The 26,646-nt window shown below is 33.7% G+C and overlaps 3 protein-coding genes and 1 long non-coding RNA gene across 4 annotated transcripts; 1 reads left to right on the top strand and 3 right to left on the bottom strand.

The window, feature by feature from the left end:
* Positions 1–510: 510 nt before the first annotated feature.
* LOC140820928 (transcription factor bHLH30-like) lies at positions 511–2,348 on the bottom strand. Its single transcript, XM_073181315.1, has 2 exons — positions 2,145–2,348; positions 511–1,093 (listed from the first exon to the last, which is right to left on the bottom strand). Exons 1-2 carry the CDS (start codon positions 2,346–2,348, stop codon positions 620–622), a joined length of 678 nt encoding a protein of 225 aa, XP_073037416.1. The 3' UTR covers positions 511–619.
* LOC140820929 (uncharacterized) lies at positions 2,184–2,741 on the top strand. Its single transcript, XR_012115608.1, has 2 exons — positions 2,184–2,414; positions 2,625–2,741. It is a non-coding gene; the product is annotated as an uncharacterized lncRNA (long non-coding RNA).
* Positions 2,742–3,523: 782 nt separating this feature from the next.
* LOC140820933 (trihelix transcription factor ENAP1-like) lies at positions 3,524–6,873 on the bottom strand. Its single transcript, XM_073181319.1, has 2 exons — positions 5,688–6,873; positions 3,524–3,823 (listed from the first exon to the last, which is right to left on the bottom strand). Exons 1-2 carry the CDS (start codon positions 6,586–6,588, stop codon positions 3,810–3,812), a joined length of 915 nt encoding a protein of 304 aa, XP_073037420.1. The 5' UTR covers positions 6,589–6,873; the 3' UTR covers positions 3,524–3,809.
* Positions 6,874–18,355: 11,482 nt separating this feature from the next.
* Positions 18,356–18,970, bottom strand: LOC140820925 (uncharacterized). The gene has a single exon (XM_073181309.1). The coding sequence runs from the start codon at positions 18,968–18,970 to the stop codon at positions 18,356–18,358; it is 615 nt and encodes a 204-aa protein (XP_073037410.1).
* Positions 18,971–26,646: the final 7,676 nt, after the last annotated feature.

Here is a 26,646-nt window from a genome sequence, read left to right on the forward strand (position 1 = left end):
TCATGTTCAATAATTAATATTAGATAAATTAATAATATCTCTAAAATAATATTTTTCGTTATCGACTTGATTCATTGTGTTAAAATAATAAATTCTATAAATTGATAAAATAATGTCTTTACTTTTATACAGATGATCTCGTCAATATCATAAATTAGTAATTCTCTAAAATTACAAACATACTTGGACAATTTATTAAAATATGAATATATTGTTCTTTTTTGAAAAAATGAAAATTATTTCTAGGGATTAAAATTAAACATTGGCTTGGGTTTTTTGGGTCTGGAAAATTTAAAGTGGGGGTATAAAGTATTTTTTTTTCTATTTGAAAAAGCTATCTACGGCAAAACTTTAAATAGCAATACCATTTTTTTCCTTCGGGCAGATTTGGAGTTGCTACTGTGACTGTATGTTGTACTTGTATATGAAGCCGAGAATTCCGTAAATCCTCTACCAAGAAACACCAACTTCATTTATTCTTTACCAGGATTATATTATTTATACAAGTCCATGTCTAGAAATATGAAAAGTCTGTTCAATCTTTCACAGCATTATCAAGCCAGTGTGTGGCTACTATGATGCATTCGACAGCATCGACCATCGATAACACTAGAACCTCTCATGAAGAAGAGCACGAAGAATCCAAGTACGAAACCCTTTGCCTCTTCTGAGGAAATACCAACTGTTGCTCGTATTCTGCCGAGGCTGAGACCTTGTCAAGAATGCTACTCAAAGTTGAACGAACTGAGTTCGTCATGAGTTCTAGATTTTCGGCACTGTTGGCAGCACTTTCTTTGGTAATATCGAGGAAGAATACGGCCTTTACACGACCTCCCAAGGTTGAAATCTCACATTTTGTTAAATGGAAAGGAAGATTCTTGATAGTTTTTCTTAAATCAGACAGGAGATCGGGCCTGTACTCACAGCAAAGAGAAGTTCTCAGCAAGAATGAACCGTCACTTCCCTCAAGTTTCTCAATGTTTACTTCATTCGTGTCCATTGGTAGGTGTAAGCCTTCGCTGGCTTCTGTTGCAGTTTTCTTCAACTGTTTCACTTGGTTGATTACTTGAGCTAGTAGAGCGGCTTTATCCATCTGTCAAAGTACTTGCATATAAAGCTTAGAGTTTTCGGAAAAAGAAAAATTTTGACTGCCGTTGTACCAATTTCCAAATGTGCAATTTAAAATTTAAAATTGTGCACAAACCCAAACGACATGTTTAGATAGCAAAGCTACATAGGCAGCCAAAATGAACAGCAGAAGAAATTGTAACTCACCCATAAACATAAAGAGAGAAATTGTTGGAAAGCCATTGATGAGGAAAATTACATGAATAAACATCTAACTTGGATAGTTGCAGTGATAAAAATTTGGATTTTATCTTCTGATTCTACTGAAACTGAAGATTTCACTCAAGTCAAGAAGTTGGATCTCAAATTATGGGGAAGTAGACCTTTAAGACATCATTTAGACTGTTCATTTTTCTTTACATTTATCATTTTCAACTCAAGTATTTCTTTTGACTTGCTATACAAATGAATATTTTATTTTCTGCACGACCACAAATTCAAGAAATAGTTCCAAAGTTCAGCAAAAACATAAACACTAGTCACTAAACAATGCCAATTTCTTTAACATCCCAACTTAATGCCTGGGCTGATGTCAGTACAATAATAAAGTCAAATTAGACATAAATCAAAGATGGACAAATGACCAACTCGAATTCATGATGACCACCAGCTTGTCTTCTCCATTTGAATCTCATAATATCGCTTACCCTATTTCATAAAGTCAAATTTTACAACCATGACAAGATGTGATAGCAATTGAACTATAAAACAATTCACATTACTCATATAAAAACATAGATTCTAGCTTATAGTACAGACAAAACTCACAATTATAAGAGTTTTGGATTTCTGGAATAATCTTATTTTTACCAATTTGCCACCAAAGTCAATGCAATAGCTACTAAGAGAGTCAGAGCTGCAGTATCCACGCCTGTTAAATCATTTGACATGCAACACCAGAAAACAAACTGAAAAATGGAATGTTACAAAGTATCTCAAAATTACTAACTAATGTTGAAAAAGAATGGCAGACAAATAATTCTACATGATTTTTGCTAGGGAAAAATATAACCAACCTTTTCATTGCAAGGTACCAGACCTCGAAGGGTGGCCAGATGCACGTTGATTTTTTCTCTCCTCCTCCTCTCTGCTTCTCTATGGTTCTTTAAAGCAGCCATAGATTTTGCCTCAGAAACTCCATTATTCTTCGCCATTCTCCCTAAAGAATTCGTTAACTCCCCCTTCTCACCATCCAACACCGATGATTGCGCAACTGGCATTGATCCACTCTAATTTAACGTTTATGCCTTCCCGCAATAAATAATCACAATCCAAATCCTCGTATAGTTACGATATAATTAAATGTAACTCAAGGATCAGTATGCAGGTGAAAATGTGATCTATAGTTCAAGAAACACAAACTTGCTAGCTCTTGTTTCAAGAAAAAAGACCACAACGCACGAGCAAGAAAAACAAATGCTTTTTTCGTGCAAAACCACCAGTAGAACTATCTGTGTTTCAGGAAACAAAAAACAAGAAATCTCAGTTACCACAAGAGGCGTTTGATGCTTGTGAAACTAAAACCCAGAACTTCAAATACAAAGAAACCTAAATTTCGATTATCCTTAAATCACAGCTGCACACCACTGACGCTTACGAATGTTTTTCGTAAAGAGCGTATGTGAGCGGTCTGAAACAATAAGAATGCAAAGAATCTAGGGGTCAAGGCCAGGAGGGCGAGTGGCCAGAGCAAACCAAAAAGAGAGCAACTTAGAGCGGATCTTCAGAGTGGCAATAGAAGAAATGGGCGCGGTCGGCAATGGAATGGACATAATTTTCTTGAAGTAGGGGTGCGGAGACTAAGGCAGAGAAGAACAACAATATGGAGTGGGGAAGAAGATAACAACGCAGTAATCAGTCAGAAAACATCCACATCTTTTTCCTGTAGAATTCCTGCATTTCGACGTGAATCGATCCCAGTTCGATCTCTCGATGAAAAGAAACTTTCTAGTGTGGGCTTAATCGCTCGAGTGCTATTTGAAGCAATGGTTTTTAACATGGCAAGTAAGTTGACTCACTCGTCCATTAATTTATTAACAAGGCCAACCGCCAACGCTACTGAGTTCGTTGATTCTTTGCATTCATCTTAAACTAATTTATCATTGTACTCATATTAGGTACATATATACAATATAAGATGAACCGATGTTTATTTTATCTGCGATTATGAATATGATATGAAGTCTGCAGTTTTGTCGCTCTTCTTCCCGAATTTAAAAACTTGATTTCAAATATGTGGGGTGTAGATGCATGTATCTCCATGGAGAAGTTTGTGTATAGATATTTCATTATTTATTTATTCTCCAAAAACACATGGTAAAATTAATGAAGAAAACAAACTAGAAACAGACATCCAGGGACTCCGATACTAAGTAATGAGAGCGACTTGATGCCTGAACCAACGTGTTTCCATTTTAATAAGGGTTACAAGTTAAAAACATTTGGCATAGAACAAATATCAAAGATGAAACCTAGACTAAAACCAAATCACTCACTCAGCAGTTACAAGATAAAAGACAAATAAAGAAGTTATCTTCCGAGATAAATTTGGTCGGATACCAAGTCAATTCCAAGTCTCGCACTTTCCTCGGCTATTGAAAGGAACGAGTAAATGTCGAATGGCAAACCCATTAATGTTCCTTACTCCTACAAGGGATGCCTCTCAGGTCCCTTCTCCATGGCTAGCTATAGAGATCTGCAGCATGTAAAGGAAACTTTACGAAAAGGAATATGGAGACAAGCTGCATGACAAGATTAAGACTACAACAAAAATAAAAGAGCAAGTTCACAGCACCACCTACCTTCCCAAGCGGATGTCTAATACATTTACTACAGTTAAATCTACAGTGCAGAGATGAAGGCTGAATAAACCACAAAAAGCAATGTAGCAATTCCTTGTAACGAATTCTTACGGCTCCAACATGAGGCGTCATCAGCTTTTAATAAAAACTGGATATTATAAATAACTTTAAGGCGTCTGGGGGAAAAATGTTTGGGACCTCAGTATCCATCATATACTATCATTTACCAAGAAAATATTAAGGTACAAGGATCTGCCAGGATCCTTTTTCTTTAAAGGATACCAAGAGCTGAAAAAAATTAAATAATATGTCAAGGACAGAACAAAAGATACTTCAGTGTTCCGATAACAAAAGGACCAAATGCCAAAACAGTTTTTTTATAATAAGTAACGAAAGTCAATTCTGATTAGATCTGATAACCACCTATTCTCTCTCAGGTACCAGAAGAATATTCGACTTGTATGAAGATTAATTTGTAGTTGTAGTTACTCGTTAAACAAACATAGTAGGCAATGAAGAAAACAATATAGTGAAACAATGAAATATAGGTTTCAAACTCTATGTATAGATACAAAGTCGTAATAAAACTTCTGAAAGCTGACACAATTCAACAGTTTTGTTTAATGTCTCTGGGAAGGGTGTGGAGGTTATTCATTATCCTTCAAATGCATGAAGAAACTTCCATCAAGTATCCAGTAAATAATCAGTCCTATGTACTTCTTTTGGTTTTGCCGAAGAACAATACAAAGGTGCCCAAGGCAGCATTATTTAGCAAAAACTTTTAGATGGTATTTACACGAGAACTAATGGAATTTCGACAACCTCTGATTGCCTGCTATGTTATTATAGGATAACAGCTGAGTAATTAAACTTTTTCTTTACACAGAGTTTGTCCTCTCTGAGTTCAACATTTACTAAACGATTACTCTGTGACATACAGAGAGGATGGATTTTTCTTAAATAAAAGTACAAAACTTGAGCTACTTAACACTAATGTACAAGTATGAAAAAGATAATAGTGATGCACAGAAATTCTGTACAATTGCGACAAAAGTACCAATGCCAGAGATATTGTAAAATGTTATCAACTAAAAAGCAAGAGTGGCAAGAGGTTCTTGAAACAGCACAGATAAATTATGCCAGCATCAAAAAGGGAAAAGGAAAAGCACAGAGATCTCTTGTTCAATTCTATGGAGAAGTAAAATTGTTAAAACTAAAAGCAAAACATGTCCATCCATCAATACCCAACATGTCCATCCATCAATACCCAAGAAGAAAATGCACCAACAAATTTCTCCAGACGGCAGTACATCACATCAGCCTCAAAATTCACACTGCACCTCTACAGTCTTGAAGCCACGCAGTTGGAAACATGACTTCTATATTTCAACATTTAGATTAGATATATGACCAAACAAAGTACGCAATTAATAGACAATGAAAGTCATGGATCTAAAGATTCTAAAAAGGTCATTTTTCAAAATTTCTCAGTCTTTTTATGATTGTCCACCATCAAGCCACATGTTTGTCCCATGTACCAGACTTATATTCCCTAATTTAAGAGCCGCGAGTAGCAAAATAATTCAGCAAGAAAAACCCAATTTAGGAACCAAAAGATAACATCCAACCCAATAACAAAATCAAACAATTTATCAACTAATTCCTTTCAATGTGAACCTCTCTATATACTGCATCAAATGGAGATATAGCATATTAAGTTGATATATTAACATGAATACATGATATTGTGATGCATACCATCAGCAGATCCAGATCTCTTGTCCCGCTTGATCTTCTCTAGCTGAACCTGAGTATCCATAAACAATTGCATCCTCTGAACTTCCAAATCTTTGGCAAACTGCATCCTCTGCTTATCCAACTCAACCATCTGCCTCTGCTTCATGCTCTCCACCTTCTCATAAATCTCACCAAACCTCTCAATCGCCTTCGCCAACCTTCCCATCCCATCCTCCCCATCATCTTCCACCTCCGCACCCCTTTCCTCGCTCCCATCCGCTTCAGCCCCTTCCGATTCTCCATCATCTTCACCCGCTGCAGCCGCAGCAGCAGCCATTACAGAATAATTCCTCTTAAAATACAACTCGTCCACAGGTGGCGACGGCGTCGGACGTTTCTGAGGCAAAATCACCGGAGTAACCATCGCTGAGGAAGGCGATTTTCGGTACGTCAATGGAACGGCCATCGGCGGTGATGGCAGGGATGTAGGCGGCGTATACTGAGACGCCCCAAACGGCACCATCGCCAAAGGCGTGGCTTTAACATTCTGATGCTTATGAGAATTAGATCCAACCAAATACTCGAGACGAGAGAAAAACGGCCACGACGATGTCAACGTACCATTAGATTCAGAGATCTTAGTCTTCTCGATCTTATACTTCTTCTTCAGTGTATCGATCCGGTTCTTGCACTGAACATCTGTGCGACGAGTCTTCTTCGTATGACCGTGACGAGCATTGACGGCATCAGCCACCTCTTGCCAATCCTTCTGACGGAGATTCCCACGGTTGAGTTCCAGGTAACGGCGGCCCCAAGCGTCAACCAGAGTCCAAGTAGCCTCCTCGGACCAGCAATCCTCCCGGAACGGCAGTTGCCTCGACGGCGGCGTCTGGAGGGTTGACGATTCCGTTAGATCGCCCATATATCTAGATCTGAAATCAATGGAAGAGAAAATTGAATAAAGGCAGATGGAGCAGAAATTGGAAAAGGAATCGGCGAGAGAACGGCGGATGGGGAAAGGCGTGGGGTAATAGGGTATGTGGGGGAAAGGATAAGGGTACCGCCGGGGGGAGCGCGTGAAATCGACGGGCACGCGATTTCCGAGTCATTGGTGACGTCGTGGTTTGGGCGTTTGGGTTACCGATTGCTTGTGTCATTATTATCGGGGGAGAAAACGGGCCCGTCCGAACCGACTATCGGTTCAGGCCAGGCGACTTTCAAATTCTTTTTAAATGACGTCATATTAAAACAAATATAATAGATTTTGGTAAACAGCCCTTGAATATTAACTATAATAAATAAATAATATGAAAGTGTTACGTTGTATTTGGGTTTGGACAGATGAATTTGAATTTTCAGGAATGCAAGAATTTCAAATTTGATTTTTTAAATATTCACTATAATTATTATTGAAATTATAGATTTAAAATACACTTCAAATTTGTTCATTCGAACGAATCAAAACATTTGAAATTTATCGTTTCAAATTTATCGATCAAAACACAACTTTAAAAAATCTCACTCGAAAAAAATGGTTGAAATTTATCGTTTCAAATTTATCGATCAAAACACAACTTTAAAAAATCTCACTCGAAAAAAATGGGAGATTAAGGACATCTAACCACGTTTCAATCATTTGAAAAATCTTTAGTTAGATCAATATTAACCATTTTGATATCACACTTTATATATCATATTTTTATTCTATCGGAGTTATCAACCCTAGTACGGTAATAAACTTGTGTTATAGGGAATAATATACATGCATGGGTGATGCTCACCTATAAATAGGGGGAGTATTTTATAAAGAGTTGGGTTATTGTTGATGCTGATCAATCATCAAACACACTTGAAATCACGAAGAAAAATGTTAGAGGGCCGGAGTTGATATCCTTTACACGCTGAAATTTGAAAATTATATATTGAAGAAAACTGGAATGCAAAGAATTGACTATCTCCTACTTGAAAATGCTATGTATTTATAGATACGAGATGTATCGCCCTTATCCGAGCCACTACTAAACAGACTAATAAACATATAACATTAAACTTAAAAACAACAATTAACCAGCGAAAATCAAATAATTAATCATCTTACAACCCAAACGAAAACAGAACAATAACAGCAGTCTTAAACATTAATAAAACCATAATGAAAACATAATTCTGAAGGAGAAAACGAAAACCACGGAAAACCTCTACTGGATCACCACCGAAAACCCAACTGCTCTAACCACTGTCCTGGTCTCCGAACCGTCTAACCTAAGACCTGTCCTGTGGAGCAATACTACAAGTCCTAAAGGATTATAATTTGGGAGAATTGGAGAAAAATCCCCATTCAGAAACTCGAACTTGTTTTCAGTCCCTACGTCAGAAATTCTTGACCTGCACTCCCTGACCCATCAAAAGTTTTATTAAGCAGTTCCTGGCCGAAAAAAAATTCGTATTCAGCGACGGTTTAAGAAAACCCGTCGCTATTTAAATATAGCGACGGATATAATAAACCGTCGCTAAGTTATGCGACGTTTTTTATTTTCCGTCGGTACTAGCGACGGTTTAAACCAAAACCGTCGCTATGTTATCCATTTTTTAAAATTTTTCTCTTACACGATTGGATACATAACTTGAGAATTTGAGCATATATTCTAAGAGGAACTACTAACAAAACAAAAAAAATGCAAAATCATGTCTCGATTTAATGAAGTAAGAGTTGAGAAATCAACTTTTTACCATGATTTTAATCCACCTACCACAAGTCAGTAACATAATAATTTCCAGCACAAAATAGGTTAATTCAAGCGTACAATCACAATAATTTCAGTATATCTCATACACTATTGAGCACATAAATTGGGAATTTGAGCATATATTCCAAGGAGAACTACTAGCATAAAAAATCAAACTCATATCTCAATTTATTGAGTAAGAGTTGTGAAATCAACTACTTACCATGATTTTAATATACCTAACAAAAGTTCTAATCATAATAATACTCAGCACAAAATAGGTTAATTTCACCACACAAACACAACAATTTTAGTATATATCGTACTCTATTACATACATAAATTGAGAATTTGATTCCGAGGGGGACCACTAGCATAAAAAAGTAAACTCATATATCAATTTATTGAGTAAGAGTTGGGAAACCAACTCCTTATCATGATTTTAATCTACATAACAAATTCAATATCATAATAATATTCAACACAAAATAAGTTAATTTCATCATACAACCAAAACAATTTCAGTATATTTCATATTATATTAGGTACACAAATTGAGAATTTGAGCATAAATTTCGAGGGAAACCACTAACATAAAATTGCAAACCCGTGTCTCAATTTAATGAGTAAGATTTGAGAAACAGCTCATTACCATGAATTTAAGCTATTTAACAAAAGTAAATATCATAATAATATTCAGAACAAAATAAGTTAATTCAAGTATACAACCACAACAATTTCAGTATATTTCGTACTCTATTGGGTACATAAATAGAAAATTTGAGCATATATTACAAGGGGAACCAGTAGCATAAAAAAGCAAACTCATGTCTCGGTCTATTGATTAAGATTTGGGAAGTATAAAAGTAATATTTTTTCATGGGTGACCCAAATAAGATATATGTCTCACAAAATACGACCCGTGAGACCGTCTCACACCAATTTTTGCCAAAAAATAATTATATGTGAGATGTCGTCTGTGAATACTTATCTTGAAACTTTATTTTTTCCATTTTGATTTTGATGCAGCATAAATTAATGACACTGAATTGCTGGGTTGTAGGCGAATGGTTTGAAGTTGTCGCGTTCATCGACTCTGTTCGACATCTCCGGTGATATTCACGACGATGTGCAAGTTGATCTTCCTATTGTTCAGGTCGTCTCGTTGAAGTTGATGTCGCCTAGCATTCTCAAAATTCCATCTAATGGAAGACATTGCTTAATGTTATACAAAATATGCAAATTGTTAATAAAGTTGTAAGAAATCTGAGTGGACCATCGCTGAGCTTTAAATTTATGATGCTGAAATTTCTGGTTGAGACAGATAGCTAAAATGCTAAAAACAAAAATACGAAGATCGCGAGTAAAAAAAGTGAACGAAAGAAATTCGTAAGACAAAGTTTTAAATGAAATAAGTATACTATTGAAAGTATAAATATCATGTATATATGAACAATAAGAAAACAATAAATCAAACCGATAGATGCAACAATTACAGTTCCTTAAAACAAATCTGTCTCTTCCAAAATGTGTTTAGAAGATTTAACAAAATGATTGTTTCTCATGATACAACGGGCACATCTATAGAGATGTTTTACAAATCATCAGACTAACGAACGAAATAGTATATGAACTTTATCAGTAGATCACACATAACAGAAGCAGTTTGTGCAGAATGTAAACAGGAGAATGAAAGCAAGAACGAGGGATAAAAGTGGATGTTTCTTGAGTGTTTTTTATACACTCAGGTTACGCTCGTACGCTTGCACACAAGTCAAGATTTTTCCTCTAGTTCAAATCAGGCCCTTGATTTGCATTACTTGCGCCGGCGCACGTGAGAACCTTTAACCAATCATTCTTGTACTTCCATAAAATATAACACGATACAAGCTCATCTCTATACCGTTATTATTTTCTTATCTGTGACAAACTCTCTATTCCCCAATTTTTATCAACACAAACAAAAAACTCATTAACACACACAAATCAATATCAACATAAACAAATCCCAAAATGGAGAATAAATTATTTATGTTGTTCTGACTAGAAGAATCGGTATTCTGAATTATACAAAGAAATGCATGTATAAAGTGAGCAATTGAGAAGCTTAAAAAAACAAGAGATTTTGAGGAATACTTTTTCCACGTGTAAAAAAGAGAGATTTGGTGGCACGGCAGTTACACAGTGTAACATCGTTTCCTTTTCCTGTCCAAGGCCTTTTCCAGCTTTATTGAATACAATAAAAACTATATACAAAGGGGCAGAAAGCACGTGTACGCAAGTGCATATATGCATAAGCACAAACGGTTGCTAAATCCATAGGCAGTTAAAGAAATAATATGACGAACTGAAACATCTTAGTAACCATATAAAAAGTGATATTCGAAGAAAAATGTTGGCTAATTCCACGCGTCTAACCAAAAAATCATTTTTTTTCTTCCATCTTTTAGATCGTCTCTGTTGGACTGAGCGCTTGCTGCTTTATCAAAAGCTATAGCTAGTAGTAATGGTGCAAATCAAATCTTTTAACCGCATAGCAGCTCAAGCATCATGATTCGATCGCTCTACCAAGCGGAGACAATTATTACACCCAACAATCTCACTCCTAATAATTGCACTCCTTTCAATCGATGAGAATCGAACTCGTGACCTTGGCTCTGATACCAATTGTTGGACCGAACGCTTGCCGCTTTACCAAAAGTTATAACTAGTAGTAATGGCGTAACTCAAATCTTTTAAACCGCACAACAGCTCAAACATCACAGTTCGATCTCTCTACCAAACAGAGACAATTATTGCACCCAACAGTCTCATTCATTTTCTCATGTGAGTCCTTCTCCTAGTTGTTTTCATTCAACAATTTCTGATTTCTAGTAGATCTCGTAGTTCAACGTGAGTGAACCCAAAAAATTTATACATTCTTCTATTTCGAAAAGACACCCCAAATAATTGCTAAAAACACACACTATATCATCCAGAGAAAAAATTTAATGTTCATGAATGCAGGTATAGGACTGAAGGTGCAATTGAAGAGAGTGCGTGAATACAGCATAGAAAGGGGTAGGAAATTTACCTCACTTGCCACTTTAGTATTTTAGTAGGTCTCTTGTAAGACGGTCTCATGAATTTTTATCTGTGAGACGGGTCAACTCTATCGATATTTACAATAAAAAATAATACTCTTAGGCTGTGTTTGGTTCAAGTGATAGGATTATCGAATGATTAGCACGTAAATGATAAGATAAATGATTATTTACAGGTTTGTAAGATTTGCTGAAAATATTGTTTTGTTTGGTTTGGTTTTGTAGGGTGTGATAAATGAAGAAACTAATTTTCAACTACCAGGAATACCCTTTGCCATCGTTTTCAACATATTAAATTAAGACCCACTTGTGTGTCCTTTCATCACATTGATTTTTACCACGTTACTCAACCAAATATCTTCCTTCACCACCGTAGGCTACAGCACCGTAAACAGGTCCGCATAAATGTAAAAATTCTTGCATCCAAATATGTGGATCGTGATGCGCTCCCAGTGAATCAGACATCCGAAGGCTTCAATTTTTTGTTGTGAACGTTCGTACTCCGTCGAAATCGTAATAAATTTCTGGATCGACAAATTACTGTGGTGAAGGGAAATCGAACTCCAACCTTTTCACGGGCCGTCACTGTGAGTGTTTCTCGGTGTTTTTTACTCTTTTGTATGTTTTCAGATTTTTTTTCCTGTTTCGTTCGTTTATGTCGTAGATTTGTCATTAAATATAGATTTGCGTTAACAACCACCTTATTTTCGTCTTCTTCTCTTTTGTTTATGGATTAATGTTCATTAACTATGTCCATTTTCGAGAATGTGGTACTAGGTCTTTGTTATATATATAAAGTTGTATTTTCCAACTGAATCTTTCGATTTAAACTTTTGTGTAAGGTCATGACTGGAGGTAAGTAACTATTTTCGAAAATCTTTCAATTAATGTTTGCAATAGTTTTCATGGATATGAAGACAGCCCCACAATGCGAGTGCGGGAATGGGTATATGCTTCTACGTGAAGCTGGTCAATACTCAACCCGGCCGGGGCAATATTACTTTGTATGTCCTGCCGGTTTGAAACATCCTAACCGTTTCTTTTGGTACGATGAGTATAATGTTCAAAAAGTTTGTGGGAACAATGAACCATCATCGAACTATGGTTTGGGTTCAAAATCGTCACCAAATCCCACTTGTCCTTCAACATTGCGTCGGCACACACAAGCATGCAATGCAGCTTCTTGTTCACAATCTTCTACTCTGAATAATGCCGATACACTTGACAAGAAAGAACAGGTTACGACGGAGTCGTTTATGGCATCGAACACATCTGGATTACCAACTAATGCAGTTGATCCCACAAGTTTATCCGTGGAACAAGTTTGTTGTTGTTTTGGATGCTCATGCCTATTACTGTGTTTAATCATGTTTTTCATTCTACTTATTATTATGCTGAAGTAATTATTACGGGCTCTACGTTAGTTGTTACGTAACAGCTGGGAGCGAAGTGAAGAAGCCCGTGATGTTGCATATCGTTCATGTTAATTAGTTCTTGTTATCGCTCTTTTTGTAATGGAAGACAAAACTTATTCGGTGTTGTAATATTTTTGTTGCTTTCAGACAAACAGTGGTTATACTATATTGCATTGTACTTTAGTTTGTCATGTTCAATATAATGTACTAAGCACGATCATCATTACATTCGGACTCTTACCTTCAACGATCAATGTAACTTGAGTACCAACCCCATCCGTAGCATCCATTGAAGCAAAGGTAAGAAGACAGTAAGGAACTCAATTTTTAATTTCGAAATGTTTTCATTTTTTCAATATTTAACATATGCTCATATCAGCAAATGTTTGTAGAGTCTTTCCCGTAGGACAGAGTACAATTAATAGGCAGGGATGACGGTGCAGGATTGTTCATCAGTTGTGCTTCTTAATTGCTATGGATTGTTGTAAGAACTGATGTCATCTGAAACTTCGTTCCTGCTGCAGCCGAAGTTGAATAATGAGATAAGCTTTCAATGCACTTGTGAATAAAGAATTCCTTATTTTATGTCACCTATCGGCTGTATGCTTTATTTATTCTCATATAGATGCTTATAATGATTGTCTAAGTCTAGTATTTGACCTATGCTGCCTTAAATTTCCCATCAAATAAATTTGCAATCTTCCATGATATGAAAGTAAATTTGGTAGATGGGTGTGTAATAAATGCTTATTGTTGTCTACTTAAGGCCATGGGGTATCATTGTAAGGAGCATCTGAAAATAAAATCTCTATTCTATTTGTAGGCTAAAAAATGTCAGTCACTTTCCCTACCCACTCTGATGTCTCTGTTACAAGCAAGTACACAGTACCGGTGGTTTCCCTGTTATCAGATGACGAAAAAGAAGGTCCTCATCAACCCCTACAAGCCGCAGGTACCCAGAAAATGGTATGTATATCTCCTACGATGTCTTCAAAGAAAACAGTTGGCCCGACACCTCGTTCTGAACCTGTGGCCGACTCTTACTACAAAGAAATAATGAAGCATTTGACAACGAAGAAACGTGGCTGTAATGCAGAGAGTAGCGCGAGGAACAAGCGTGTCGCAATAGATAAGTCTGTCCCGGTTGTTATTATTGACACATCGGAAGAGTCAAGTGGCTGAACATGTCACTTTGTTCAGTATGTTAACCGGTCTTGCAACCACCCTTTTGTTCATTTTGGAATGTAGCATTGTGTGTATATGTGTAATCGATGGTTAGGTTTGCAAGACTCGTTTGTTTCTACGTTGTACAGAGTGGGTTGTGTAATGAAGTCATGATATTTTCTGGTTTACCACAATGCTTACTGTTGCATCAATTTTCTGAATTTATGTTGTTTACCTATGTTTCCCTGTTAAGAATCAGCTGTACTGGTAACGAAATTGCATTATGTTTTGGTATGGTGAGAAAATGTTAAACAGGGAAGTTATGCAACAACATACATGCCATTATTATTCTATTTTGTGTCTTCAATGGATAGAACGAAGGACTTCGAAGTATGGCCCATCTTTTTTTCAACAAACCGAAGGCTCTTTCGATTACATTACGGGCTTGCGCGTGTCTCCAGTTAAATAACTCCTTATAATTTTGTGGGCCATTTGCTCGATTTCCCCAAGCATCCCTATGATATCTTACTCGTCTGTACGGCGTCAAACATCCCTCGACATTGGCATATCCATTGTCACATAGGTAATAAGAACCTGCAAATAATAAATTTCTTATTACGTTTTTAACAATATGGAATCGGTTACTTTAAGAAGAAATACATAAAAATTTTTACAACATATCTAAAAACACATGAAAACGAAACGTAATATTTAATAAAGACAAACCATAGTTACAAAAAACCTCTTGGAATTTTCAGTGTATCGTCACGAGTCAGTGCATCTTTAAGAACTCTAGCATCTGCCGCAGATCCCTCCCACCCCGTAAGTGCATATACAAAGTTCATGTCTCGGTCGCAAACACCAAGAACGTTTACTGCAATAGTACCTTTTCTTGTTCTATAACGTGACTTGTCCAGGGTAGGTACATGTACACTTATATACGTTCCATCCAGAGCACCGAGACATCCCTGTACAATTTATGAATGAGACGTTACTATTCTTTACATAAATATGACCATTTACATGCAAGTTTACAGTTTATCTTGTACAAGTACTTAACACGGGAATGAGCTTACCTTGAACCATTTCCAAGAGTCGTTGGTGCAAGCATCATCGACGGGGGATGGTTTCACCAGTAGTATAGGATGTAACATGAGAATTGATCGGAGTACTTGATGGAAATGGGTGCTGATTGTATGGCCACTTCGTATGTAGTCATGACCAACGAGTCGAGTTTTCTTGTGATGAGCCAATATAGATAGAAACATTGCCACTTTCTCTTCGATACGAACATATGTAGAGTCGGCTAGTCCTCCAACATTTGTTAGCAAGTAACACAATCGTGCAAATGCATTCCTATTCATTCGCAAGTTTACCACACATTGAACATCTCCTATTTCAATAATACGGTGCAAATTGTTCATTTGCGAATGTATTCTCTCTGTCATGCTGTATCTGACTTTTGTTGTATGCGTATGGCAAACTCGTTTCGCACGTAACTTAACTCGTTCTCGTCTCAGTAGTAACATTAGCAAGAATGAGCGACACATAATTTGGTGAAGCATCACAAAAAGTAGAATGCGTCTACTCGTAATCGTCATCGGTTCAAGGTACTTCAAAAGAAATTACAACTTCAAATGTGTTTAAAATTGCATATGCAGGAGCACAATACAAGTTCATGTAGTAGAACCGAAGGCAATACAGTAATAAGTAGAAAAAATTTATTATTCAGTTATTGTTTCCTTATTTTTATAAAATTAGTTCTGAAGTCGACTACAAAATTCGGCCAACGAGAGGTATTACGAAGAGAAGTACTACGGTTTCGTCGAACAACGGAAAATACAAACAGAAAGGAGAGTACGATTGAAGTGAAGTATGTGAACCAAAAGTAGGAAAAACAAGATGTTGCGCAGAGAAGCTAAACAGAAACCAACTCATTTAACGACACATCGACAGATTACTCAGATTCATGCAAAAATGGGCGAAGTGCATCCCCAAATTTTAAACTCAGCAAAATTAAAATCGATAAAAGTTTATGCGAATTAAAGTATGAATGAAAGAAATTTTAACGTTACAGAAACCTACTAACCAAAGAGTTGAACGGGGAAAGAAAATTTCGCCGACACAGTCGGTGTTCTTCGTCCGCTGTTGCTCAGCTGGGGGTAAACTTTTTGGTTGGCCTTGGGGTTGATGAAAGGGTAGTGTAGGAAAAGACACGGTGGATAGAAATCAGGACAATTAATAATGGGCTTTGCCAAGGGTTTATTTTACCTAGCCTAATACCCTTTAGTCCATTGGACATTGGACTGGGAGGGTTTGCTTGCAAATGAACCAAGCACGGGATACTGAAGGACAGAATTTGACAAACCTATTTAGTCAGGTCTACCAAACATTGCGTTAGGCTACGTTTGGTTGGAAGGATAGGATAAACTAATGATTAGTACGTAAATGATAAAGAAAATGATTGTGGTAGGATTGTAATATATAATGTAAAATAATATTATGTTTGGTAAGATTTTTAAGTGTAGGATAATTATGAATTTTTTGATGAGAAGACGAAATTGCCCTTCCCTTTCGCGACGGCGACAGTGGCGGCGGCGGCTGGAAAAGGTCGGTGGGGGAGAGGAAAATTAGCGACGGATTATTGAGAAACCGTCGCTAATTCGATTTTTAGCGACGGTTTATTAAAAATTACAAACCGTCGCTAACCGGTTATCGTCGCCGTTCGGCCGGTGCTCGGCCGCGGTCGGCGGTCTCTCGGCGGCCGTGGATGGTCGGCGGCGGGTGGCGAGCGGCAGCGGTGGCGGGCGGCGGCGGGAAGTGGTGGTGAGTTTGAATTTAGGCGGGAAGTGGTGGTGAGTTTGAATTTAGGAGAAGGGTAAAATTGGAAAAATAGGATGGATTAAGAGTAGGATAAATAATCCTAGGGGGTGAGGAGGTATTATTTTAACCTACCTAATATAACCTAATCATTCATAGGAGGGATTGACTTGGTTAAATAATCACCCGTACCAAACGCCGGATAAAATAGGATAAAATAATTTATGCCACTTTATCAAGCCAACCAAACGCTCCCTTAGCATAAAAAGTAATATTTTTTAATGGATGACCTAAATAAGAAATCTGTTTCACAAAATACGACTCATGGACCGTCTCACACAAGTTTTTTTTAAAAAAAAAATTTTTTGTTGATATTCAGGGTTAATTTGGATTTTGGGTTTGAGAAGATAATAGAAGTAAGAAAACGAGGAAAATTACAAAATTATTCATTACTTTATTTAAAAAAAGCTCTTTCAAAATTGTACTTAAAATAATTTGTAATTTCAAATACAATATGTAAGTCTCGTCGTTTATGTAGCATAATCCATAGAAAGATGGCCGTTCTTCGAAATTTCCATAATGTGTTTGTGGAGAAGTTTATGTTGGTACGATATAAACATGACTTTAAGAAAATATATTATAAAATAAAAAGGTTTTGGACATATATAGTAGGAGATAAGGTCAAACAAATATCTTAGACGCATTGATACAAAATAATGTCGTCGTTTATTGTTTATCTGATATCAATAATTCAAATTTAAGATCGAACAAACATATTTTTCAATTTAAAAAAAATAAGTTTTTTATGAGATGGTCTCACGAATTTTTACCTGTGAGACGGGTCAACCCTCACCGATATTCACAATTAAAAAGAATACTCTTGGCATAAAAAGTAATATTTTTTCATGGATGACCAAAATAAAATATCTGTCTCACAAAATACGACTCGTGAGACCGTTTCACACAAATTTTTATTTTTAAAAAAATATATATATACAAATAAAAGTTATTTTTTATTTTAAGAATATAGTTGGAATATTTGTAAATTTTTAAAATTCATAGTCTATCATTAATAGGAAAAAAGTTTTAATATGATGTTAATATTAAAGTTTGATAATTTTAATAATCAAGGAGATCAGGCTATTTTTCTCAATACACGTGCACATATACACACTTATTGTGTGTGTATCTTTACTGTTTAAGAAAAAGAAAATTTTGTTATTATTATTTTTAATAAATTATTTTAATTTATTTACACGATAACTTATTTGGCATTATTATAAAATAAATAAAGTCCTCAAACAAATGAATAAATTGGTAATCTAAAATCGAATATCATAAATTATATTTATTTATTATTGATTATATAAAACAACAATTTTAAAATATAGAAGTGTATATTCGGAGCTTTATTTATTTTTTATTATTTATTTATTAGTTTAATTAATAATAATATAATCCTAAATGAAAAAAGAAAAAGATTAATTACTGCGCATGAATGAATTTGCTTCAGCCGGCAGCTCCGAAATGCTCTGTAAATGAGGTCTCCAAACGCCGACGCGCCGCCCTCGTCGCCTATCCCTATCATCGGAAACCTTTTCCGATAAAATCTCAGTCAAGTGCCGATCAGAGATGGATAAATTTCTCATCGGAATCGTACCCTCGCCGCTTTCGTGATGAGACTCTTTCTTCTTCCTCTTCGGTCGATTTTTCTCCGGCGACGGAGGCAGAGGAATGAGAAAATAAATCTTACCCCGTTTAAGTAGCGAGTCGGGTGGAACGACTACGATCCTGGGGCACGTGCCTTGATTATCCAATTTGGAGGTGGGCTTCTTCAGGATGTGCCGGGGGTGGAGTTTCAGTATCTCCGCAGCTTTCACGGCGGTGCCGAGCTCTTCGACGCGGCCGTTGGCGTGAACTATCCGAATTACGTCGAGTGCTCCGCATGGAAGAATGCAGGATATGCAGCATCTGATGGCGCTTTTCATGGCTTTGTCTCCCAATTGCTTCTCTCTCTCTCTCTGTTCTTTGTTTTTTCCAGTGAAAGTGGAAAGGAGGGAAGGGGTCGGGTGATAATATGGCGTCAATAATGACATCTTTTATTAATTATTATATTATATTATATTATATTATATTATATTATTATTATTATTATTTTGAATTATAAATGTCAATTTAATCATTTAAGAAATTTTAAATTTTTATGCTACTTTTTTATTAATTACTTATCTATAGGTCAGTTTTGTTAAAAAAAAAATTTATTACCAATAAAATATTGTTTCTTGCCAAATTATTATAATGAATTTAATGATCAATATTTTTTCAAACAATGATTGTTATGATTTACATATATTAAAAATAAATATAACATTGGAATATTTTTTTTAAAATAAAATAATGTTTCAATTTCTTTGTAATTGAATTATATTTTTTTCATCGCGTCTAAAAAGATTGGAGAGCTCTATATTTTTTTACAAAATTTATTTTTTTAATAATATATATATAATATAAAATAAAAACTGTACTTTTTGTCTTATATATTCAATTTTTAATGATTTTAGTATTTTATTTTGTCAAATATCATTGTTAGTCTACTCATTATCTGTAATGCTTTTTTTTTATATAAATCTTTAGTATTTTTTCTGATAAGAAACTAATTTTGTGTCGAAGTGATGACATATACAGTGTCACATCAACATTATAGATTAAAAATGACAAAAATTATCAAAATTTGAAATATATATAATTAAAACTGAAATTTAACAATATAAAAAACCAAAATCACAAAAAAAATTAAAAAAAAACACATTTTTAATGGAAAACAAATTAATGTTAGGCTAAATTAATAATATTTTAGAAAAAATATATATTTTTTTGTATTAACGTTCTCTATGATTAATATATTTGAAACAGATCTCTATTATTGATAAAAAAAATAAATGCATATATTGGAGGTCAATTAATAAGTTATACATGATAATAATTATACAATATTTATAACTTATTTGTCAAGATATTTTGCTTAGATCGACTATTTTAGAATTATCTCGTATTTAATTTTATTGATATAATATATAAAGATATTCGTATATATCTACATCAATATAAATTTCATTTATTATAGTATGTGCAAGTGCATAGGAATATTAGAAGAGGACTGTAGGAGTCTCAATAATCATGATGACAAATTTTGTCGGCACATTTCTCTTAGCTTGCTATTTCATCAACACTTGTAGGGACATTTTCAAAATTATATACATATAAATAATCATACTCCATTTTTTTTTTGAAAATTAAATAGTTATATTCTCGAATTATATATTAAAAATAAAATAGATATGTTGTGAGACGATATCACATATCTTTATTCATGAGACGAGTCAACACATCTCATATTTAAATTACAAAGTAATATTTTTTTATGGGTGATCAAAATAAAAGATTTGTTTAATAAAATAGACTAATGAGACGGTCTCACAATAATCTTTGTTGTAAAATTTAAAAAGAGATATTTTTTTTACTTGTTTGGATGTTGCGCTAATTTCGTGGGAAATTGTCTGTTTTCATAATTGTTATGTTAACATTCATAATACAAGGTAATTTTTTTTTTTATGAGTGACTCAGATAAAAGATATGTTTCACAAAATTGATTCGTAAGATCATCTCATAATTTTTTTTTGTATATTATACATGGGGTGCCACTTGGTAAGAGGATAATATTTAACAAACTTGCATTGTTTTATATTTGATTCAAATTTTATAATTATTAAAATTAAAAAATATATACAATATCTTTATTTTTTAATTTATCATCTTATTTTACGAATGAATCAGTGTTATATAAACATCTTTTTAACTCTCCGATTACACGTTTATAAGATCACATCAAATTTAAGTATATTATTACTTGACATAGAACATTATATATTTAAATAATACCATAATTTTCTAATAAAATAGAAGTCTAAATTCAACCAAATATCTATTATATGTAAAAAAGTAATAAAAAATGATTATTTTTTTAGCCAATAAAAAACATTGAATTTAATTATTGTTAAATAAAAGACTGAGGGGGAGAAGACAAGTGCTACAGAAAAAGCGTTTAATTCGGATTGGCTTACATGTGAAGGGAGACAAAAATGGGCCACTCGTGGGCTTGCTATCTTCTCTACGTAATAGTTTTTTTTAATCATATTTTGAATGTAATAGTTGATATTTATTAAAAAATATTATTTTTTTAAATCCGATTAACTTTTTTTTAAGAAAATAACTATATTTCAAATATATTTGAAGAGATCATTTAAAAAAAACGTTGACTAGATTTATTTTATAAATTTCTCCTAATTAAAATCATCATCATTATTATTAGACAAAAATTTGTGTGAGACGGTCTCACGTGTCGTATTTTGTGAGACAAATCTCTTATTTGGGTTATCAATGAAAAAATATTATTTTTTATGTTAAAAATATTATTTTTTATTGTGAATATTGGTAGGGTTGATCGTCTCACAGATAAAGACTCGTGAGATCGTCTCACAAGAGACCTACTCTTATTTTTAATATTTTTTTGTTTGACTATGTAAGTCATGTTAATATTCTAAAAAATTGAAAATTTACAGATAAAATCATCATTATCTTCCACTAAATTCGTTTTACATCCTCCTTTTTGACAATGTATTGTCTAATCATCATTATCATTATTATTAATATTTTTTGGCATCCCATGTATTTATTAATAATGCAGATTTAAAAAGTTGATTTGAAATTCATGGCCCAAAAATAAAACTAATTATTAGATGCAATTCTCGACTGATTTTCAAACACCACAAAAAAATTCTTGTCGATCTTGTTTTTGAGTATTTGATTTGAGATTCATTTCCTCCACAATAATTGAGTTATCTTTCAAAATGGAGTATGTATCTTATGAGACGGTCTCACGAATCTTTATCTGTGAGACAGGTCAACCCTACTGATTTTCATAATAAAAAAAGTAATACTCTTAGCAACAAAAGTAATATTTTTTCATGGATAACCTAAATAAGATATCCGTCTAAAAAAATACGACCCGTGAAACAATAGATCTATTAGACAAATAACTTGTCATAATATCAAGAAGTGGATAGATTATTGAGATTTGGATTAAGCCCTTTTAAAATTATGGAAGTGTCTAATCGTAATGGGAGGCCCATAAATTAATATGGTTAGGACATGAATGTTACTGGCAACATGTGAATGTCCATGTAGAGGGGGCCAATTGGAAGCCATATTCAAAGGAAATCCAATGTTTTAAGTGAGTATAAATTATATTTAAAGTATCCAATAAATGAACACTAATTATCGATTTAAAGAAATTTTTTAGTATTGTAAATAGGGATTACAATTTCCTCCGAATCAGACGGAGAATCTGATACACGATCCAATTATATATATATATATATATATATATATATATATATATATATATATATATATATATATATATATATCTAATGTTAATTGTGATATATTTTTATTGAATAATATTAGTTAGATGAAATGAAGAAAATCTGTTAAATTATGATGTTAGGATAAATTGTTTCAATATATAGTTATTTTTTCAATATTCAATTATTATTGTTTTATTATGACGTGAGAACCTGCTGTTGTTATACATCGGTGCATATTGGATAAACCCAGAATAACACAATGACATGTAAACCACGTTAGTCAGATAAACCACTATGGACAAACGACAAGCTCACATAAGAAGGTATTAGTAGGATAAATCGAACTCCTGACAATTGATCAAACGCTCACCCATTTCACCAACTCGTAAATACTTTGAGACTTCAATATTCAATTATAGAATGGATAGAAGATTGATGTTCTTCTTCCTCTTCTCCTTGTTAAGAAGTTATTATTGCTATTGAGGGGACTTGGATTGTACTATTTGCAATCACCAGCAATGAGAAATAACAAAAAGAAAATTTATTATATATGGTTGTCACCACCTATCCATACAAATGGCGTAGTGGGAATGAGAATATGAAATTAGTTCGAGTGGTTGTTTAGTTGTTGCGCTATAAATCTTGATAAATAAATTCAAATGGATGTTTGCATGAAGGTTAGATTAAGAAATACTTGTTTAGTGTTGAATAATTGATATTGTTTCTTCTCGAGTAGAAATTGAAAAAGAGACGAGTTCCACCCCTCGAAATTATATTTGCACATATACGCAGAAAATATGTTGAGTGTTCGAGCATATACAAAATAATTACGTTGCGTTTGAATTGATATGTTAGAAGCTAATTGTTTGAGCTCGAATTATTTTGAATTGGCCCAAATCAAGAAGATGGTCCAACTTACAATTAAATAGAGAAGGTCCATCATTTATTCAAAATAATTTGAATAGGTTAAATAACGAGGTTGGAGATTTGGAGGGAATGAGAGAAAACTCCGAGGAATATTGAAGAAAATAAAGTAATCGGCAAGTTGAAGAACACAACTCAACCAACGCATCAAACTAAAAAATGTTATAGCAACAACTCTGCAAATTTGAGGCTTTCAATTCAAGTATTTTCATTTTTAATTTTATTTCAGATTCTAGAACATTTCATCTTTTTATTCCAGTTTCAAACATTTTCCGTCGATATTATTATATTTTTATATATCATAGATTCTTGCTGGTTGTTGTAAATACAAAATCATGTTAGAAGTTTGTTTTGTCATTTGCACTACCATTTTCCTATGTTTTAGGATTCTTACCAACTTAAGAGATAGTAACTAATAGTCAAATTTAAGATTTACTGTCGTATGTTTTCAGAAGTTTGTTATGTTTTTCGATCACTTTGGTGCAACTGTAAGTGACACTTCTGTCTCTACAATTTTTGTGCAAACACTAATGTTTTCAAATCTATAATGACGTATCTATTAGTTTGTTTTGGAAAATTTACTTAACAATTAATTTCAAATATCGGATGGTTAATTTTTGGGTGATTGTGGTGGACGAGTACTTGTAAATTATTTTGTTTACAAATTTTTTATAAAAAGTTTAATAATATGTTTGGACAACTATTTTATAAAACTATTTTTGCAATTATAAATATTTTAAAAGTTCTAAAAACATAAAAAAAAAAAAAATTTCAATTATTCTTCACAAAATATACTTGGCCGTGAACATATTTTTTAAAACATTTTTATAAAATTTTTACAAAATCTTGTCTAAACACATGCTTTAAGGTTGTTTTTTGGGCTAAAGGACATGTATTTGAGATTATATATGAAAGAGAAATTTGAAATGCCTCAATAATCAAGTGAATTTGAAATCCACTCCCAATAACTAAAAATATAACTAGTCGGAGTTTGAAACATATTTTCAAGTGAATTTTGCCAACAAATGAATATATTCATAACCTAAAATTCATCTATCCAAATTCAATCTAAGTTTTTTTTATAATTTATAAATAACAAAATATTTTTAAGTGCTCATCCAAACAAAGCCTTAAAATCCTCACCTCAAGTACTCCACTGAATCTAAATCTTTCAATCTAAACCGAACCTAATTCTTTCTATATAATCAAACATAAACTTATTTTCAATTACAGATACACGTATGTTCGAGATTACATTAGAAAATATTTTTACGTGAGATCAAGTATGAGTCTTATGTGTTTGGACTAATGATAGTCATTGAATGTAGATATCCAGATTTGCTATCAAAGCTAGTTTTCAATAGAGCTTCTAAAACGGGATAATGCCCATTTTCGTCCTTTTCGTTAACCGCTTTTCCCATTTCCGTCCCTCATGATTTTTGACTGCTTAATTAATCCTTTATGTTTTCAAAATATTCCCGAATTGATCCCTACCGTTATCCTGACGTTAAGGTTAACGTTGACTTATGAAAAATGGTAGAAATTAGCGACGGTTTTTCAAAAGCAGTCGTTAATTAGCGTCGCTGCTATTTCCATAAAATAAATTTTAAGTTTTTTTTAAAAAAAATTATTAAAAGTAATTTTTTATTTTATGGAAATATTAAACCGTCGCTAATTAGCGACGGCGTTTGGAGAAACCGTCGCTAATTAGCGACGGAGTTTTTAAACCGTCGCTATTTAGCGACAGCATTCAAACAACCGTCGCTAATTAGCGATAATGTTTTAACTCGTCACTCATTAGCGACGGTTTACTATTTCCATAAAATAAAGAAAATTAATTTTTTTTATTTTTTATTTTTTAAAAAAAATTAGAATCGGACTATGATAACAATATTAATAATCTTAACTAACACTTAAAAATTTACAAAAAATTAAAGCGAAAAAGTTTATCTTAAGTCGAAACTAAAATCATGTGAGAGAAAAAAATTTTAAGTGTTGTAAAGTGGTGTGTATGAAAATAGAAAGAGAGTATATTTATAGACAGTTTGCTTTATGCTTTTGGTAAAATAGCGACGGTGATTGCAAAACCGTCTATACTTCAAGGTTAATAATATTACCGTCACTATTAGCGATGGTGTTACCAAAACCCGTCGCAAACTGTCTATAAATATACTCTCTTTCCATTTTCATACACACCACTTTACAACACTTAAATTTTTTTCTCTCACACGATTTTAGTTTCGACTTAAGTTAACTTTTTCGCTTTAATTTTTTGTAAATTTTTAAGTGTGTGTTAAGATTATTAATATTGTTAGCATAGTCCGATTCTAAGTTTTTTTTTAAAATTATTAAAATTATTTTTTTTAATGAAAATATTAAACCGTCGCTAATATTTTGAAAATCCGTCGCTAATTAGCGACGGTTTAATAAAAACCGTCGCTAATGTCAAGTCAACGTTACCCCTAACGTCAGACTAACGGTAGGGATCAATTCGGGAATATTTTGAAAACATGAAGGATTAATTAAGCAGTCAAAAATCACAAGGGACTGAAATGGGAAAAGCGGTTAACGAGAAGGACGAAAATAGGTATTATCCCTTCTAAAACTGTGTTTGGTGATAACTCAAACGATAATTATCACAAAAACCCAACTGCACAATCTCATGATTTAGCCAAAGCCCGGGCACACTTGCTTCACGGATCACAAGTTACATGGACCTAACTCAAAACCCCCTACATTTGAATTTTAACATTTTTTGTCCTTAAAACTAATCAAAGAAAAAACATTTGAGAATATAAGAAGAAAATAATAAAATTGTTCTTAGGGTTGACAACTTTGCTCACGGGTTCGGGCCTCGTAGAGAAAATCTGAAACGAAGACGTGGATCTCTGATTTTTTCCGGTTCAGAGATTTTTTAAAATTTCTCAAGCAGTTTAGGGTGGATATACAATTATTATCCTCATCCCGGAACTCTCCACAATAATAATATTAATATTATTATTAATAATAATAGATAATAATAAGTTTTGGTTCGAGAAATTCCTTGAACCCGCCCTCATCTTACCTCATTAATATTTTTAAAACGAGGATGTTGATGGAGATGAAGATTTAATCCCCGCAGATTCAGGTTCAAGGATTCATCGAACTCGAAAAAGCGGGATCGAGGTGGGTATGAGTATGAAGAGGAAATTTGAGGACGAGAATGAGGATAACAAAACCGCTCCGCCCTGTTTCCATCTCTAATTACTCTGCTCAGATATATTATTTTTGTGCCAAACTACTTAGAAATATGCACTTTTTCTATGATATTAGAATGATTTAACATCAAAATAAAATAAAAAAGAGAATGATTTTCATTTAACATCGTGATGCTTTTATTCTTGATTGTGCTTTATATGTGTCAAAGAGTTTTAACCAGGAGG

The sequence above is a fragment of the Primulina eburnea genome, unplaced genomic scaffold (assembly GCF_022965805.1).
Source record: "Primulina eburnea isolate SZY01 unplaced genomic scaffold, ASM2296580v1 ctg291_ERROPOS436017, whole genome shotgun sequence".
Lineage (NCBI taxonomy): Eukaryota > Viridiplantae > Streptophyta > Magnoliopsida > Lamiales > Gesneriaceae > Primulina > Primulina eburnea.

What these genes read in the sequence shown, in the direction of transcription:
- LOC140820928 (XM_073181315.1), bottom strand. Translation starts at nt 2,348, where the DNA reads ATGCCAGTTGCGCAATCATCGGTGTTGGATGGTGAGAAGGGGGAGTTA. An exon ending in TGGTACCTTGCAATGAAAAG is followed by an intron (nt 1,094 to 2,144) that starts GTTGGTTATATT and finishes GTACTTTGACAG; the next exon opens with ATGGATAAAGCCGCTCTACT.
- LOC140820933 (XM_073181319.1), bottom strand. Translation starts at nt 6,588, where the DNA reads ATGGGCGATCTAACGGAATCGTCAACCCTCCAGACGCCGCCGTCGAGG.
- LOC140820925 (XM_073181309.1), bottom strand. Translation starts at nt 18,970, where the DNA reads ATGTCATTATTGACGCCATATTATCACCCGACCCCTTCCCTCCTTTCC.